This window comes from Geotrypetes seraphini, chromosome 18, assembly GCF_902459505.1.
Source record: "Geotrypetes seraphini chromosome 18, aGeoSer1.1, whole genome shotgun sequence".
In the NCBI taxonomy this organism is placed as follows: domain Eukaryota; kingdom Metazoa; phylum Chordata; class Amphibia; order Gymnophiona; family Dermophiidae; genus Geotrypetes; species Geotrypetes seraphini.
In genome coordinates this window covers 32,622,356-32,638,464 of record NC_047101.1, presented here as the reverse complement: position 1 = coordinate 32,638,464, position 16,109 = coordinate 32,622,356, and the positions used below count along the sequence as shown (strand labels likewise).

General features: G+C 43.3%; 1 protein-coding gene across 4 annotated transcripts in view; it reads left to right on the top strand.

Annotated features, from left to right (window-relative positions):
• TENM2 (teneurin transmembrane protein 2) overlaps positions 1-16,109 on the top strand; it is a 1,365,678-nt gene that overhangs the window by 1,100,494 nt on the left and 249,075 nt on the right. For all 4 annotated transcript variants that reach the window (XM_033927365.1, XM_033927364.1, XM_033927366.1 and 1 more), the window contains one exon: positions 8,615-8,800. In XM_033927365.1, the coding sequence (XP_033783256.1) occupies positions 8,615-8,800 (186 nt within the window). The remainder of the gene's footprint in view (positions 1-8,614; positions 8,801-16,109) is intronic.

Genomic DNA, 16,109 nt, shown 5'->3' with positions numbered 1-16,109 from the left:
ACATGAGAGAAAGAAATTACCTAATACATTGAGGTAATAAAGGGAAGAATATCTGAGAGAGTACAAATGCTTCAGCAAAAAGACCAATCAAGACTTAACTATATCATGGTCCTAGTAATTCCTGCACCATTCTGTTACTGGTTGATCAGAGGAGTCTGACAGATTTTGAGTAGATGTTATAAAGTAAATTCTAACCAATCAGTAGGCTAATTATGAATTATTCTTTCCACACCCCACCCCCCCACCCCCGCCCACCCCCTCAATATCAGACAAGGAGGTGATCATGTATTTATTTAAAACTTTTTTTACACCATTTACAAAGACTGAACGGTTTACATCATTTAAACCATATCATAAAATCGACATAATTAAACAATTTCTTCTCTTCAACTTCAATTTAATGAGGTCACCTCCTGGAAACATCAGCCCAGGGCCTCGTACACCTTCACCACGCAACGACTGGACACGTAAATTACTCAACATACTGCGGGGTATTTTTTTACTACTGGTGTGCTTATTTTTAAAGAGTACATACGCACATTAAGAACTGAAGTCTAGATATTGCGCCCAAAAAATCAATGCCCAAAATATCTGCCTAAGGGAGGAGTTCATCAACAGGCACTAGAGGGCAAATTCTATAAAGGACGCCTAAAAGTTAGGCGTCGTTTAGACATCCAGCAGCCCAACGCTCAGCGCGATTCTGTTATGCAGAGACGCACAATAGAGAATCAGCGACACCTAGTGAATGTAATAGGCATCCTTTATAGAATCAAGTGTTCTTATGTGTGTGCTTTGTAGAATCGCCTTTTAGGCATCGCATAGACGTCCTAACGATGTCTATAACGTTATCACGTCATTAGAATGACGATTGTATGCTGCTTATTACATTAAAATTGAATGCAGCAAAATGGCATTCAGGAAGCTGCCCAATTTACAGAGGGGGCTCGAGGCCGCTGGCCAGGCTCTTCCTCCTCTTTTAATTATTTATACACCGCTTATATCCTAAGTGGTTTTTACATTTGGCTACTTTATCATATTTCCCTTCTGTCCCAGTGGGCTCAAACTCTTATCTAGTGTTCTTTTTAAATTTTTATAAACAATATTGCTGAAGGGTTGTCGGGTAAGATTTGCCTCATGCAAGTGCTTACCTGCGTCTGTATGCGATCGTCCTCTCCACCTCACAATCACATACAGACGCAGGAAAACACTTAGGTGAGATTTCAGCAGTGAGGCGGGCAACGTTCCAGAACGTAAGGTAACCATTGGAGGCAGTGCAGTTTGTGCTTGTGTACGTAATCTTGTGCTGGAGGTGAGCGCTGAAGGCGGTTGCGGATGCGACCACCGGACACATAAAGCACAAATTTTCCATAAAGAATCATTCTTTATAATACCAAGGGCCTCAAGTTTGAGACTACTGCCTTAGGAGATACCTGCATTGTGAGATGATACCTTAGGAGATCGTAGCCATCTCAGGATTAAAACAAGTTTCCCTCTGGACCCTGGAAATAACAGAGTGTAAATGTTGTAGAGAAGTCTGGTAGTCCCTGCGCTGCCTTGGAGGAGAGAGGTCTCCTAGAAGGAGAGCATCACCCTGGTGAAGTAGGAAATAATCTTGTAGCTAGGACTTGCCCACCAGGAGATACAATGTCCTCTCGCACTGAGGATGTGTCTCCAGGGGCTTCTGCCCAGGAGGGAAAAGTTAGGACAGCTGTTGCTGTTGGTGATTCAATCATTAGGCATGTAGATAGCTGGGTGGCTGGTGGGCGTGAGGATCGCCTTGTCACTTGTCTGCCTGGTGCAAAGGTGGCAGACCTCACCTGTCAAATAGGATTTTAGATAGTGCTGGGAAGGATCCAGCTGTCTTGCTTCATGTAGGTACCAATGACATAGGAAAATGTGGGAGGGAGGTTCTGGAAGCCAAATTTAGGCTCTTAGGTAGAAAGCTGAAATCCATATCCTCCAGGGTAGCATTTTTAGAAATGCTCCCAGTTCCACACACAGGAACCAAGAGGCAGGTAGAGCTCATAAGTTTCAATGCATGGTTGAGACAATGGTGCAAGGATGAGGGATTTAAGTTTGATAGGAACTGGGCAACCTTCTGGGAAAGGGGGAGCTTGTTCCAAAAGGACGGACTCTACTTTAACTGGGATGGAACCAGGCTGCTGGTGCTAACATTTAAAAAGGAGATAGAGCAGCTTTTAAACTGAGATGTGGGGGAAAGCCGACAGTGGATGGTTCAGTGTGAGGTATCCCTGGAGGATATTATTGAAACAGGAAAGATATAGTGGCGCTAGAAAAGGTTCAAAGAAGAGTGACCAAGATGATAAAGGGGATGGAACTATTCTCGTATGAAGAAAAACTAAAAAGGTTAGGGCTCTTCAGCTTAGAAAAGAGATGGCTGAGAGGAGATATGATTGAAGTCTACAAAATCCTGAGTGGAGTAGAACAAGTGGATCAATTTTTCACTCTGTCAAAAATTACAAAGATTAAGGGACACTTGATGAAGTTACAGGGAAATACTTTTAAAACCAATAGGATGAAAAAATGTTTCACTCAGAGAATAGTTAAGCTCTGGAACGCATTGCCAGAGGTTGTGGTGAGAGCGGATAGTGTAGCTTTAAGAAAGGTTTGGACAATTTCCTGGAGGAAAAGTCCATAGTCAGTTATTAAGAAAGACACGGGAAAGCCACTGCATGCCCTGGATCGGTACTTCTTGGGTTTTGGCCAGGTACTAGTGACCTAGATTGTCCACTGTGAAGACGGGCTACTGGGACCATTGGTCTGACCCAGTAAGGCTATTCTTATGTTCTTAAATGTAAATGACAAAGTCCTCTTGATACTTGTCCACAACTCATACTCTCTTATGAGACCAAAAAGAAACTGTTAAGGTATGGTTGTGTGAAAGATGGAAGAAGTGCCTTTAACCACTGAGCTACAGGAGCTTCCTTTAAGGCAGGGGTTCCTATTAGTTTTTAGTGACATTCTGCCCTCTAGGTGAATATTGGTGATGTCACAATGATGTCAATATTGTGCATCAAATATGTCCACAGCCATTGTGAGTAGTGTTTATCCTCTTATTTTTGTAACCTTTTGGGAATGAGGTTTAGTATGCAATATATTTTTTCATGTGCTTTGCTTAAGTAATGCATTATTAAATATCTTTTTACCTTAATATCAAACAGGAGTACACCCTAAAAATCAAAATCCGTGCCACTATATCTGAATGCATCTAGCATGCCTAAACTATGCTTAACTCTCGCCTAGCTAGCGCCCAATTCATGCCAAAAAGTAGACCTGGTTTTGTAACAACTAAATTTTAAGTGAGAATATAGACGTCTTAGAACGCTTAAGAACGCTGAGTGCCAAGCGATTCTGTAAAAGGACGTCCATATTAAAACCACACCCACACCTATCCCTTTAGGCGCAACTTTTTCTGATGTATGTCTAAGAAAATCTGGACACCTATTCTGTGAATCGCACATAGCCTTTGCACATCTAACTTTCAATTATTGCTTGTTAAAGTCGTTAATTGTGCTTATTATTCAATCTATTTGGATGCCTAAGTTGCTGGAAGTCCACATTGTAGGCGCCTAACTTTGGGCATTCTTTATAGAATTTTCCCCTAACCAAGTTAGTGCATGCCTAATTGCCTTAGCATAAGCTAAACGCTAAAGATGCCCATTATATTCCTATGGGGGGGTCTTTATCGATTAGTGTACACTAATCATTAGTGTAAACTAACTGTAGTTTCCGTTGATGAATTCCCTCCCCCCAAGCAGTGGCGTAGTAAAGGGGGGTGGTTCACCCTGGTTGCCATCTTGGTGGGAGCACCGGCACCCATCCTCCCCTCCGCCCCCCCCCCCCCACTTCCACGCGCGTGCACCTCTTTCCTTCCCTTGTACCTCTGTAACATTTGCGGTGCGAGCGGCAACTCCAACCTGCTGCTTGTGCCAGCTACAATAAGAACATAAGAATATTCTTCCTGGGTCAGACCAATAGTCCATCTAGCCCAGTTCCCGGAGCCATGTCTAATTTATTTGTCACCATTTCCACCAACGACAGTGTGGTACAAAATTTCACACCTGTAATTAGGTGCAGATGCCCTGTATTACATAATAATGCATATAACTTTGAGGAACACCCCTGATCCATCCATGACCCCCCACCCCATTTCCATGCTCCCTTTTTGATGCCACATATAAATTTTAAGTCCAAATGGCCAAACTATATCCGTTTATGTTATATCCAGCCCTGTCTTCAGAAATCCATATACAGTTATAAGGATCTGGATGTAAATATGTTTGGGTATAAATCTACCCCACACTTGTATCTTCAAGGACGCCTCAACCTCAGATCTTTCTCTCATAACTTACTTGGAGTCGGATGACGGCAGCGACCTCGGGAGACCCTTGATACAGCACTTCTTTGTGCGAAACATGTCGGGTCAGATTCCCAGGTTTGGCTGTGATTAAGCTAAGTACAATTGCACTTTATATTTATATTATTTATTATATTTATCATATTTAAAATAACTAAAAAACGAAAGTATTTAAAAATAAGAGAAACAGGGAAAATGCTCTTTGAGAAAAACACTTGATATACAACAAGTGGGACAGCCAATGATGAGGCACCATGTAAATCTTCCCGCAGTTTTTTTGAGAAATCACACAGCGGTGGAGTGGTGGGGCTGAGGCGTCCTTGAAGATACAGATTTATACCCAAACATATTTACATCCCGATCCTTAAACTGTATATGGACATATAAATTTTAGGCACATGTGTACATTTAAATTAAAACCAATGGACACTAATTGCTTGTTAAGAAGCCAAACATCAGTGCTAATTGGCTCTTTATTCAATTAAATTACACGCACCCAAATTTGCGCACACAGCTCAGAGCGCCAGTTATAAGCGTTCTTATAGAAAACTAGCTGAAGTCGGCATCGGCGTGCCTAAATTTAGAATCCCACGTGCTGAAATGCGACAGTTACACACGTAACTTAGACTCTTCTGTACATTAAGTGCAAAAGTATTGGCCCCGCCTATCCCCACTGATGATTAACTTCTAGGAATGTAGTTTAGTGGTGCACAAATCAAATAATATACCCTTTATCCGAATGTATAAATGAAATATAATTATGATTAATAATATATATATGAGGGTTCTTCAAAATGTTTCCACATTTTCATGGGAAATAGTTTGGATGGGAGAAGGGTAAGAAGGCGTGTTTTAGAAAGTCATGTGACTAGTCACCTCACAGGTAGTAAGGTATTTTGCTTTTGAGATATTTAATAAATAGAGTTTTAGAAGATCCCTCGTATATTATTAGTGCTGGAATCTCCTTTCCACAATAGAATTTATATGAACGACTATAACGAGTCCTTTTTATGGTGATCGTGTGCAAAAAATAGTGATCATCCATGATAGTCACTCAAATATCCAAAATTGACTCAAACTATAAAATATAACTTCTTCAGCCAAATGTTTCAGAAAATCTCCCCAACTCATATGTCCAGACTCATTACAAAGCTGTCACTCCCTCTTTTTACTCGAGCCAAGTTTCACATTTCGAATCTTCAGGAGAAAGAACTTGCAATTTGTCCCTTAATTTGTATTAATCTGTACTGATTTGTGTTGATCTGGATTTATTTATTTCATATACCGTATATACTCGAATATAAACCGGGATTTTGGGGCCAAAAAATTGGCCCAAAAATGGGGGTCCCAGTTTATATTTGGGTCATCCCCCAGTGACCACCCAAAGCCATCTTGGACTCCCTGCAGGCCTGCCTTAGGCCGGGGAAGGAGGGATCCCTCCCTTCTCCTGCCCCGGTCAACACTAATAATTACCACCCTCCCTCGCATACCTGTTCCCTGGTGGTCCAGCGTGTATCCCTCGCTGAAATCCTCCCGTCATGCAGCAGCGAGCTTTTCGTGCTGCCGGCCCTGCACCGCTCCTTGATAGGCTGCCGCAAGTTCTCACGGGATTCAAGGTTCTCGTGGCAGCCTATCAAGGAGTGGTGCAGGGTCGGCCGGCAGCACGAAAAGCTCACTGCTGCGTGCTGGCCCGGGTGTGCCGCTGGCTACTACATTTACAATCTTTGGGAGGATATCAGCGCGGGATACACATTGGACCACCAGGGAACAGGTACGCAAGGGAGGGAAGGAGAAAGGGTGATAATTCTTAGTGTTGGCCAGGGTAGGAGACGGGAGGGATCCCTCATATCCTGCCCTACCACTAGGTGGTTTAAGTTAAGGGGAAGGATTAATCTGCTGGCTGGTTTAGAGGGCAGAGGGGAGTATGGGACAATCAAGCCATTGTGACATCACTGATGAGGTTGGCTCTTTTTAGGGGGAAAAGGGTACAGGGAAGGAAGGTGGGACAGTGTTCAGAGCCTGGCTGGGAGGGGGGCTTGGTTCACAGCCTGGTAGGGAATGGGACTGAGTGCAAGGGAGGGAAGGGGGCTGGGTGCAGAACTTGGCAGGGAGTGGGGCTGAGTGCAGAACCTGGCAGGGCAGGACACTTGAATATTAAGCCGCCCAACTTCTATTCGAGTCAACCATTTTCCCTCCTTTTTGGGGGGAAAAATGGGGGTCTCAACTTGTATTCGGATCGACTTATATTTAAGTATATACGGTAACAATTTTCATGGATATGTTTTAGAAATGTTAATTTCTTTAATGCTCTCAAGCTCTGCCAGTGGCAGATCTGTGCCGGGAGTTGTATTAAGACCTGCACAAAAATATGATTGTTTGCTATCAGGTTGCTTCAGAGACTTTTCTATCTCATAAATTTGTTTTATTTTATTTTAAATTTTTTATCTTCTTTCATTATTTCTATTTCTATGATTTTTGATCTTGGAAATGTATTATATGTTGTTATTACATATTTTTAGTTTATCAGATACTTTAGCTAGATTGTGAGTCTTCGGGACAGATGGGGGTCGTTTTTCTCAAGTACCTAATTCCATTTTAGTTTGATACTTTGTAAACCGCTTAGGTCAGTAAAATGCAGGAGCGGTAGATGAAATCTTAAATAAACATAAACATTGCTAGATCACTATTTTTTTGCATATGATCACCATAAAAAAGGACTCGTTATAGTTGTTCATATAAATTCTGTTGTGGGAAGGAGATTTCAACACATCAACATTTGAGCAGATAAGTAATTTTATTTACATACATCTTGTGGGAATAATTCAATTAATGAACTATTGGGGCAGGTATGGAGCAAAGTGTGGCAGTGATGGTTCCTTCCCTCTATTGGTCTTAATATATGGAGCACCGATCACACTTTATATGTACAAGGGTTCTTCAAAAAATTCTCCCCACATACCTCCACTCCGAGGCCTCCCAAAACAGCAGTGGCAGCAGCACTCTGAACGGGCTTCTTTGAAGCCTTCCCCGCCGGGGCCTTCCCTTTGCCGCATCACTGATGATGTCATCAGTGATGCAGCAGAGGGAAGGCCCCAGTGAGCAAAGCCACGAAGCAGCCCGTTCAAAGCGCTGCCACCGCTGGCTGCTGCTTTAGGAAGCCTTAGAGTGGAGGGGGAGGGTCACTGAATTGACAAGTCCAATTTTTTTCAGTGAATTGGGCAGCACTAGTGTCAGGGATGGAGTGTTGTGGACATTCGGGGGGGGAGGAGTTTCGGGGGTCGATCTCAACTAGGGCTTATTTTCAGGGAAACAGGGTATATTACTAAGTAAGATAATTTGTCTTGATAATGCTGTGATATATAATAATGCAATGCATGGTTTGCATTAGTTTAAGTATTTTTAGAAAGGAATAGATATTCAGCAGGCAGCATTGAGTGCTTTTTAAGCCATTGCCAGTGTTGTTCCTGGATATTCAATGTCGGGACATGTCCGAACATTGGCAGTGAATATCCAGTTCTTATGCCGTTAAGTGCGATATTCATTACTTAACTGTCTAAGTGATACTGGATAAAGGCTTAACTTTGGCGGTTAACTGCTAAATATTATCACACAACCACATAAATACTCACTCTGCCCTGGACCACCCCCCAAAAAGCCGGCTTTCACTTCACTGATCTGCAGCAGCACCTGCCGCTGGGGCCCCGCACGAGTCATTTAGCCAGGCAGGAGCCATTTCTGGTTGGGTTAGGGTACCAGGTGTCCGGATTTCCACGGACAGGGCCTCCTTTTCGAGGACACGTCTGGGGGTCCATACGGCGCTTTGTCCGGGTTTTGAAAAGCTTCCTCGAAATTGCATCGGGCAGGAAGGCATCTGTACTTGCACAGATGCCCTCCTGCCTGACGAGGACAGGCAGTGTGGGGCGGAGCTAGGGCAGAGATGGGCCCTGGGGGCTATATCTAAGGGTCCAGATTTCACTAATGTAAAATCTGGTAACCCTAGGTTAGGTAAATCTCTTTGAATCTTGACCTCCTACGTTTTAATAAGTATTGTAACATATTTTAGGTTTGGCATTGTAATGTGACATCTCTCAGTCTGAGTGGTTAAATATTCGTTGTATCTCATGCACCCTACAAAACCGTGAAAACATGTAATTCTAGCTTATACTACTCCCCATTGCGCCTCTTTGCTATAAGTATTAGTTGCAACCGTTAAAATGATTTGCCTCTGTTTTTCAGAGTTGTGTTCAGTGGACTGTGGTACCCATGGTGTCTGTATTGGCGGAGCATGTCGTTGTGAGGAGGGCTGGACTGGGGTGGCATGTGACCAGCGGGTATGCCATCCTCGCTGCACAGAACATGGAACCTGTAAAGATGGGAAATGTGAATGCAAAGAGGGCTGGAATGGGGAGCACTGCACCATTGGTAGGCAAACGACAGGCTCCGAATCAGGCACATATTGCTTTATTTTTATATAACATATCATTGTAGCTGCTGCTGTGAATTTCAATAGTTTGTCCCATTAAGGGCGCTGGTTCCTCCTGAAAATCTATCTGCCTGCAAAGCAATTACAAGATGGAGAGCAAAATAAATGTCTGAGCAATTAGGAATTATTTTTGTCCAAATATAGAGCTCTTAATTTGACAAATTTGTATGAAATTGGGCACCTTTCCCTGCAGGGCAGAACAAATTTTTGCCAATCTGTATAAATGTAGAAAGTACTGTATCATGCTCTTCACCCAATCTGAGTTTCAGACTCTTCCGACTCTCGCTTCTCAGCTTCTAGGCCCATCCATTTCATGCCTGGTTGCCACTGTGGTGCCTGGGTGAAGAAACAAGCTTCCCCACTTTGCCTGCTAGAAACAGAGTTGCACCCAGCAAAGGAGGGGTGGGACTTTCAAGAACTTGCTTTTAATTATGAAAAACTAGGCTTCTCTAAAATCCAGCCTCACTGACAGTTTCTTGGATGGGATATGATCCGGTCTCAAATTTCATGCAAACCATGTAGATGATAATTACATTTCCCTCATCCTATTTAGCACGGCTTTGGCTGTAACACTTAAATACTATACTGTATACAGAAGATCTCTGCTAGGAAGTGCTGAAACTCTGTGTATTGAGGAAAACGTGCCAGATTATAACCTGATGTTCAGAAGATGGGAAGCCAAAATATGACCTCCTCTCCAAAATTAAACTTCAAACGTCATTGCGCAATTTGAAGAGGATGATATATCTTGATATATAGTTTATAAAGACCTTCACTATTTATAATAAGCAGAATATTGTATAAATCAGTTTTAAAGTAGATTTTATTGTGTTAGAGGCATCCTGTGAGCATTTTTCTGCAGTAGCAGGATAACTAACCACTTTACATTATAGGTCTTAAAAAAAAATCTCTACCGCAGCTTAAAATACCATACCATGGGCTCACTCAGGCAGTCTGTGGTAGTTTTGAGATTGGCACATGCTAAAAAAATCAAATTTAGCACTGTGTGAGGAGAGTGGGTGTGCTCTGTGCTGATCAGCCCTTACCATCTACAAAATGGATGACTGTAGAGCCTTATGTGCTAATGCCATATGCTAACGGGGAAATTAGCACATGTACAATAGATCAACCACTATAAAACTATAAAGTATTACTAGGAAGAAAAAATATGAGAAAAATGAATTGCAGTGCTATAAAACCCATGTATGAATGAAGACGATAAAGGGTATGATAAAAATATTTGAAAGGTGATAAAAGAAACTATGAAATTAAATTCTATTTTTTTTAAGGACTTAAGGACATGCTAAGGCCACTTTATATCACAAAATAATATCAATCCAACAATTCCCACTTATAATCGAGTGTAACCTCTATTATATCAATACAGGAGTCGGCCTCAGTAATGGAGCCTACGCGTAGTCGTAGTCAATGACTGAGGTATTCAGTGTAGTTATATTAGCTCCTTATTCTCCAATCATTGGCCTTACACTTTTTATAAAAAATTAAAAAAACAAAGTTGAAAAATACAAAATAGAAAGTTAACTGAAAACTGTTAGAAACAGTTAACTAAAATCTTTTATAATAAAAAAAAAGGTAGAGTTTAAGGTTTTGAATAAATTAAATATACCGGAGTAAGGCCAATGATTGGAGAATAAGGAGCTAATATAACTACGCTGAATACCTCAGTCATTGACATGGAGCCTACGCGTAGGCTCCATTCCTGAGGCCGACTCCTGTATTGATATAATAGAGGTTACACTCGATTATAAGTGGGAATTGTTGGATTGATATTATTTTGTGTAGTACTCCCACTAGGGAATTTCAATTTAGTGTGTTAACTAGATTATCCCCACTTTATATCACAGCCATTTAGGTTCTGATTCTCTAACTGTACGTCCTGATTTTAGGTGGCGGCAGGCATCCTAACACCATCTGGAAACCAATTGAGATGCGTGTTTTCTAAAAAAAAAAAAAATCCAGGCAGGGAAGGACACCTACATTGTAGGCATTTGTCACAGGTCTACAGAGGTGACACTTAAGCGTGGTCAAGGCTGGACATGGGCGTGATTTCGCCAGAAGTGGCCTTGGGCATGTTCAAGTGTCCCTTTGTGTTACCATAGACCCACGACAGTTGCCTGAAATGTCGGCTCAAAATGCTGGCCTACATTTCACTATTGTAAAAGTAGACGCCTGCAGCCGACTGAGCTGATCGCAGCATGGGAATCCCTGATCAGCTGAGCCGGCAAGACTCCCCAAAACCATGGCTTCGGGGAATCCTGCTGGCTCAGCTGATGAGGGGGAAATTCCCATGCCATGATCAGCTGATCCAGCTGCAGCAGAGGACTCCCCGGCAAACCACCCCCCCTTCCGAGATCAGCAGGAGGGATACCCACTCTCTATTGCCTGATACCCCCCAATACCCCTCTCCCCCGAGGCTTGGCAAATCAGGGGATTTTTTTTTTTTTATATTGGACCTACAAGATATGCTAAAATATGGCATAAGTAGTAATTAGTGTATGTGAATTTCAGTGTCATCAAATCTAACATTATTAATAAGAAATTGTCTGCTACTCTCTCCAAATTCACAGGACAGTTTTCAAAGTGAGGCTTACCCTCTGAGAGCAGCTAAAAAAAGCAAGCAAGGGGTTCACAATGCACGTTCCTGTAACTGTATTAAAAAGGAATGGCCATTGACACAAGGGAAGTAAGCACACAAGGATGGCATTTTCCAAAGAATGCATCCTATTTGCCTAGTGCCCTTCCATCATGCAAATAGCCCCTGTACAATGTTACTCAAAATTGCCCCCTTAGAGTACTTTGCATGAAGTAGAAAAAGTATTCATCTGAGAAAGTTTGTTTTGGCATGGTATGGATCTAGGCCAGTGGTTCCTAAACCTGTCCTGGGAAGCCCCCAGCCAATCAGGTTTTCAAGATATCCCTAATGAATATGCTTGAGAGAAATTTGCATGCCTACTGGCTAAGGCGGGTCCCCCAGTATTTATACCGGGGATGTAAATCTAGACAGTATTTATACCGGGGATGTAACATAAGGAATAATTGAAAAGAAACAAAATTAAATCTATCTGATATGCATATATTTTACACATTCTTTCTGGATTACTAATTTCTCTTTGGTCTGAGCACTCAGTTTGGACAGAGCATGATATTAATGGAACTGCATCTCCCACAAAGCTAGAGACACTGGTCAGACAGGCCCAGATTCTGTATAGGATGCCCGGGACGGGCCTACCCTAGCCCAAAATACACCCGATTCTGTAACCAATATCCATGTTACAGATGCCGGTTACAGAACCAGGTTACTGTAGACACGGCCGCTATACTTATCGCGGCAAGGGAACTCCCTGCCACAATAAGTATAGCGGCCACGGCTGCCAGTCCCCTCCCCCCCTAAATGATCGCGGCAGGAGGGAGCCCAACCCCTCCTGCCCAAAGACCGCCCATCCCGAAGATTGCGGCAGGAGGGAACCCGACCCCTCCTGCCCGAAGACCCGATCTCCCCACCCTGAAGATCGCCAGCAGGAGGGTGCTCAATCCCTCCTGCCAGACCCCCCCAATGAAACCCCCCACTCCTCCCTGAAGATCGCCGGCAGGAGGGTGTCCGATCCCTCCTGCCAGAAGCCCCCAATGAACCGCCCTCTCTCCAGACCCCCCCAACAAAACACCCCAATCTCCCCTCCCCAGAACCTTTGAACGTTGGCCAGCCGGCAGGCCCGCCTCCTTCAAAATGAGGTGGGCCTGACCCTCCCCGTAGGAGGGGGTGGGGAGTTGGGTCTTCGGACAGGAGGGGGTGGGGGGGGTCGGATCCGGTGTTCAGGCAGGAGGGGTTTTACTCCCTCCTGTCGTGATCGTTCGGGAGGGGGGTCTTCAGGCAGGAGGGGTTGGGCTCCCTCCTGCCACAATATTTGGGATGGGGGAGTTGGGTCCAGTCTTCAGGCAGGAGGCTTTGGGATCCCACCTACTGCAGTCATTCAGGGGGGTGGGCGGTCTTCGGGTAGGAGGGGTTGGGCTCCCTCCTGCCGCGATTGTTTGAGGGTTGGGGATTGACTGGTGGCCGCTATACATATCGTGGCAGGGAGATCCTTGCCACGATAAGTGTAGCGGCCATGTCAACTTACAATGTAGGCCAGCATTTTGCTGGCCTACATTGTACACATCTCCCGCTAGCCTAGTGAGACATGTACGGCCGCCTAGGTTTGCCTAAGGCTACGCCTAGCTTTAGGCGAGCTTAGGCGGTTTTACGGGCCTCCCTAGGCTCCTGGAGGCGTCTTCAGTATAGGCAGCCTTTCTGGGGAGCGTTCTTTTAAAAAACATGCATCCCGATTGGCTGGTTAGACAGCTGTAGGACGTCTACAGCTACCTATAATCGGGACGCAGTTTACAGAATCCAGGCCATAGTGTGCAGATTGGGGTCATCATGATAGCAGATTTGACTGACACTCAGTGGGATATTCCTATCCATAATGAAACCAGTGGTCAAGAAGCTGTTGACCTAAATGTTTTCAAGTTCATCTCCACAGGTTTGCAAGTCTTTCGCACTCCTATAAGCTTAATTTAAAACCACACACTTATAGTAATAGTCTTCAGGTCAAGTCCCTTGGTGGTGCTGGAAAAGCATGCTTCTGACAAATCTTGTTAATCTAATTAAAACAGTAGCTTTGTGATTTCTTCAGCATTTTCCTAAAATCCCAGCACGTTTGTTATGCAATACTTTTTTCTTATACCTTCGCTCTAAGTTGTCTTCCAGGATGATCAGAAAAATCAATTTCTCTGCTGATTCTCTCCTAAGCTCTTTTTTTTTTTTTTTTAAACACTGCACTTTGTGCCAAATTGCACAGTAAGTAACAATCTGATTGGACTTAACGCCTATCAGGGAATTCATGTCACTTATTACCTGTAAAATATATTCACATATTTTAATGTAATTGAAATGGCTTGGTGATGCACAGCAGAAGATGCTGTGGTTTGATTGCTGGAGGATGGTCTGCTCTCTCAGTATTCTGTGCTTGAGTAAAATAGAGGAACTGACCTGTGAAGGGTGATTCTTACCTGTCTTTCAGAAATGTGAAAAGCCGTCAGCTCATGAGTGTAGCTTATCAGCAACGTCCTCGCAACTGACAGGAAGTTCAATGGCAGTTTTACATTTACAGCCTGTGTTTTTTTCTTATTTTGGACTTAGAAAATAACATGTATTTTAGTTTGCCTATTTCCAACTGATTTTTGCTAGCATGCTTTATGGGGCGACCAGCACTACCAATCATGCAGAAGTCATGATTTTGCTGTAGAATACGGAAAATGATGCTCAGGTGGCATTTCAACCACTGGCTTGCTTGTAATAATTTGAAGAAATGCATGTTAACATAATTATGAATTAGAGCTGCAGGTCAGCTATGCATGTTTCTTCAGTATAAAACTCCGGCATTCACTCAAAATTCTTCTCATAATAGGTTTCTCAGTGAGTCAATGTGGAGTAAGTCATTTTTTTAGTACTTCTCTCATTCACACATTGCACCTTCTCCCTCCTCTCCTTCCCCCCTTTTCTACTCTGCCTGCCCGCAAATGATTTTTCTATAGCGCTACCAGATGCACGCAACGCTGCAGAGCCACAAAAAGTAAGAAAACAGTCCCTGCTCGTAAGAGCTTACAATCTAAACAGGCAAAACAGACAAACAGGATGTCATGGATACAGTTAAGGGGAACGGTTAATCAACTGCCTGGAATGGAGGGTGGAGGAGTAGGGTTAAGGAGTGAAAGCTATATCAAAAAAGTGGGTTTTCAGTCTGCTTTTAAACAAGGGAAGGGTCTTGACGGACAAACTCGGGTAATTTATTCCAGGCATAGGGGGCAGTTAGATGAAAGGAACGAAGTCTAGAATTGGCAGTGGAGGAGAAGGGTAACGTTAAGAGTGACTTATCTGAGGAACAGTGTTCTCTGGGAGGTGTGTAAGGAGAAAGAAGCGAGGAGAGATATTGAGGGGCAGCAGAATGAACACACTTGTAGGTCAGCAATAAGATCTTGAACTGTATGCGATGGCGGATAGGGAGCCAATGAAGTAACTGAAGGAGAGGGGCGACATGAGCGTAGCGAGGTTGGTAGAAGATGAGTCGCGCATCAGAGTTTTGCACAGATTGCAAGGGGGAGAGGCGACACTGAGGGTAGCTAGGAGTAGATTGCAGTAATCTAAGTAATGTAGCAATAATTGTCTAGATTGTGGTGTTAGCTGGATCCAATCTTGTGCAGAAGCCAAGTTAAAATATAAGTTTTGGCATGAATGAGGGATTATTTAATTTCAGGCCATTTAATACAATGTATAGTCTGTTTATATAAAACTCTGTCCTAGGTGGATCATGATAATTCAGCAAAGCCGCACTTGCCGTCTGCAAATGACCCCCAAGCCTTCCTTTCAGGGTCAGCCACAGGGAGCGTGTAGAAAACGCTGCCTACAGCCTTTTGAAGAGGTAGGAGGGAGTGAGAGAGAAGAAATGCTGCACAGAGGTGGGGGGGAAGAGAGAGGGAGAGAACTGTTGGGGGACATAGGGTGGAGGGGGAGGGAGAGAAAGAGAGATGCTGTAGAGGAGAGAAAAGAAAGGGAGAATTGTTGGACATGGGTTTGTGGAGAGGTAGGTCAATGAATCAAGGGCTTGCTTGATGATAGAAATAAGCTATAAGGTGTTGATATTAATTGTTCCTTCCAATGTTTGATCAAATTTCACCCTAAGACTTTTCAGCAACATATTTGGCCACTGACAAGGGTAATAGGTTATGCCCTCCCTTAAAACATAATTAACTTTGAATCCTTTACTCATATTTCTAGTCTCAATGAGAGATGGCAACAGGAGAATCGAGGCTGTCTGTGAATGCCAAAGTATCTTCTACATAAATTGATATTTTAAATTCTGTGTTTTCAGTAGTGACTCCCCTAATATCTTGATCTGTATGACGTACTATAGTTATGGTTTCAACACCATATAACTTGTGCACTTATGCAAATATATGGGTTCGGAGAAGAAATTATTCACAAAAATACAGATCTTTGGATGTGTATATAGCAGGAGTAGGCAATTCCGGTCCTCGAGAGCCGGAGCTAGGTCAGGTTTTCAGGATATCCACAATAAATATGCATGAAATAGATTTGCATCTCAAGGAGGCAGTGCATGCAAATCCATATCATACATATTCATTGTGGAGATCCTGAAAACCTGACCTGGCTCTGGCTCTCGAGGACCGGAA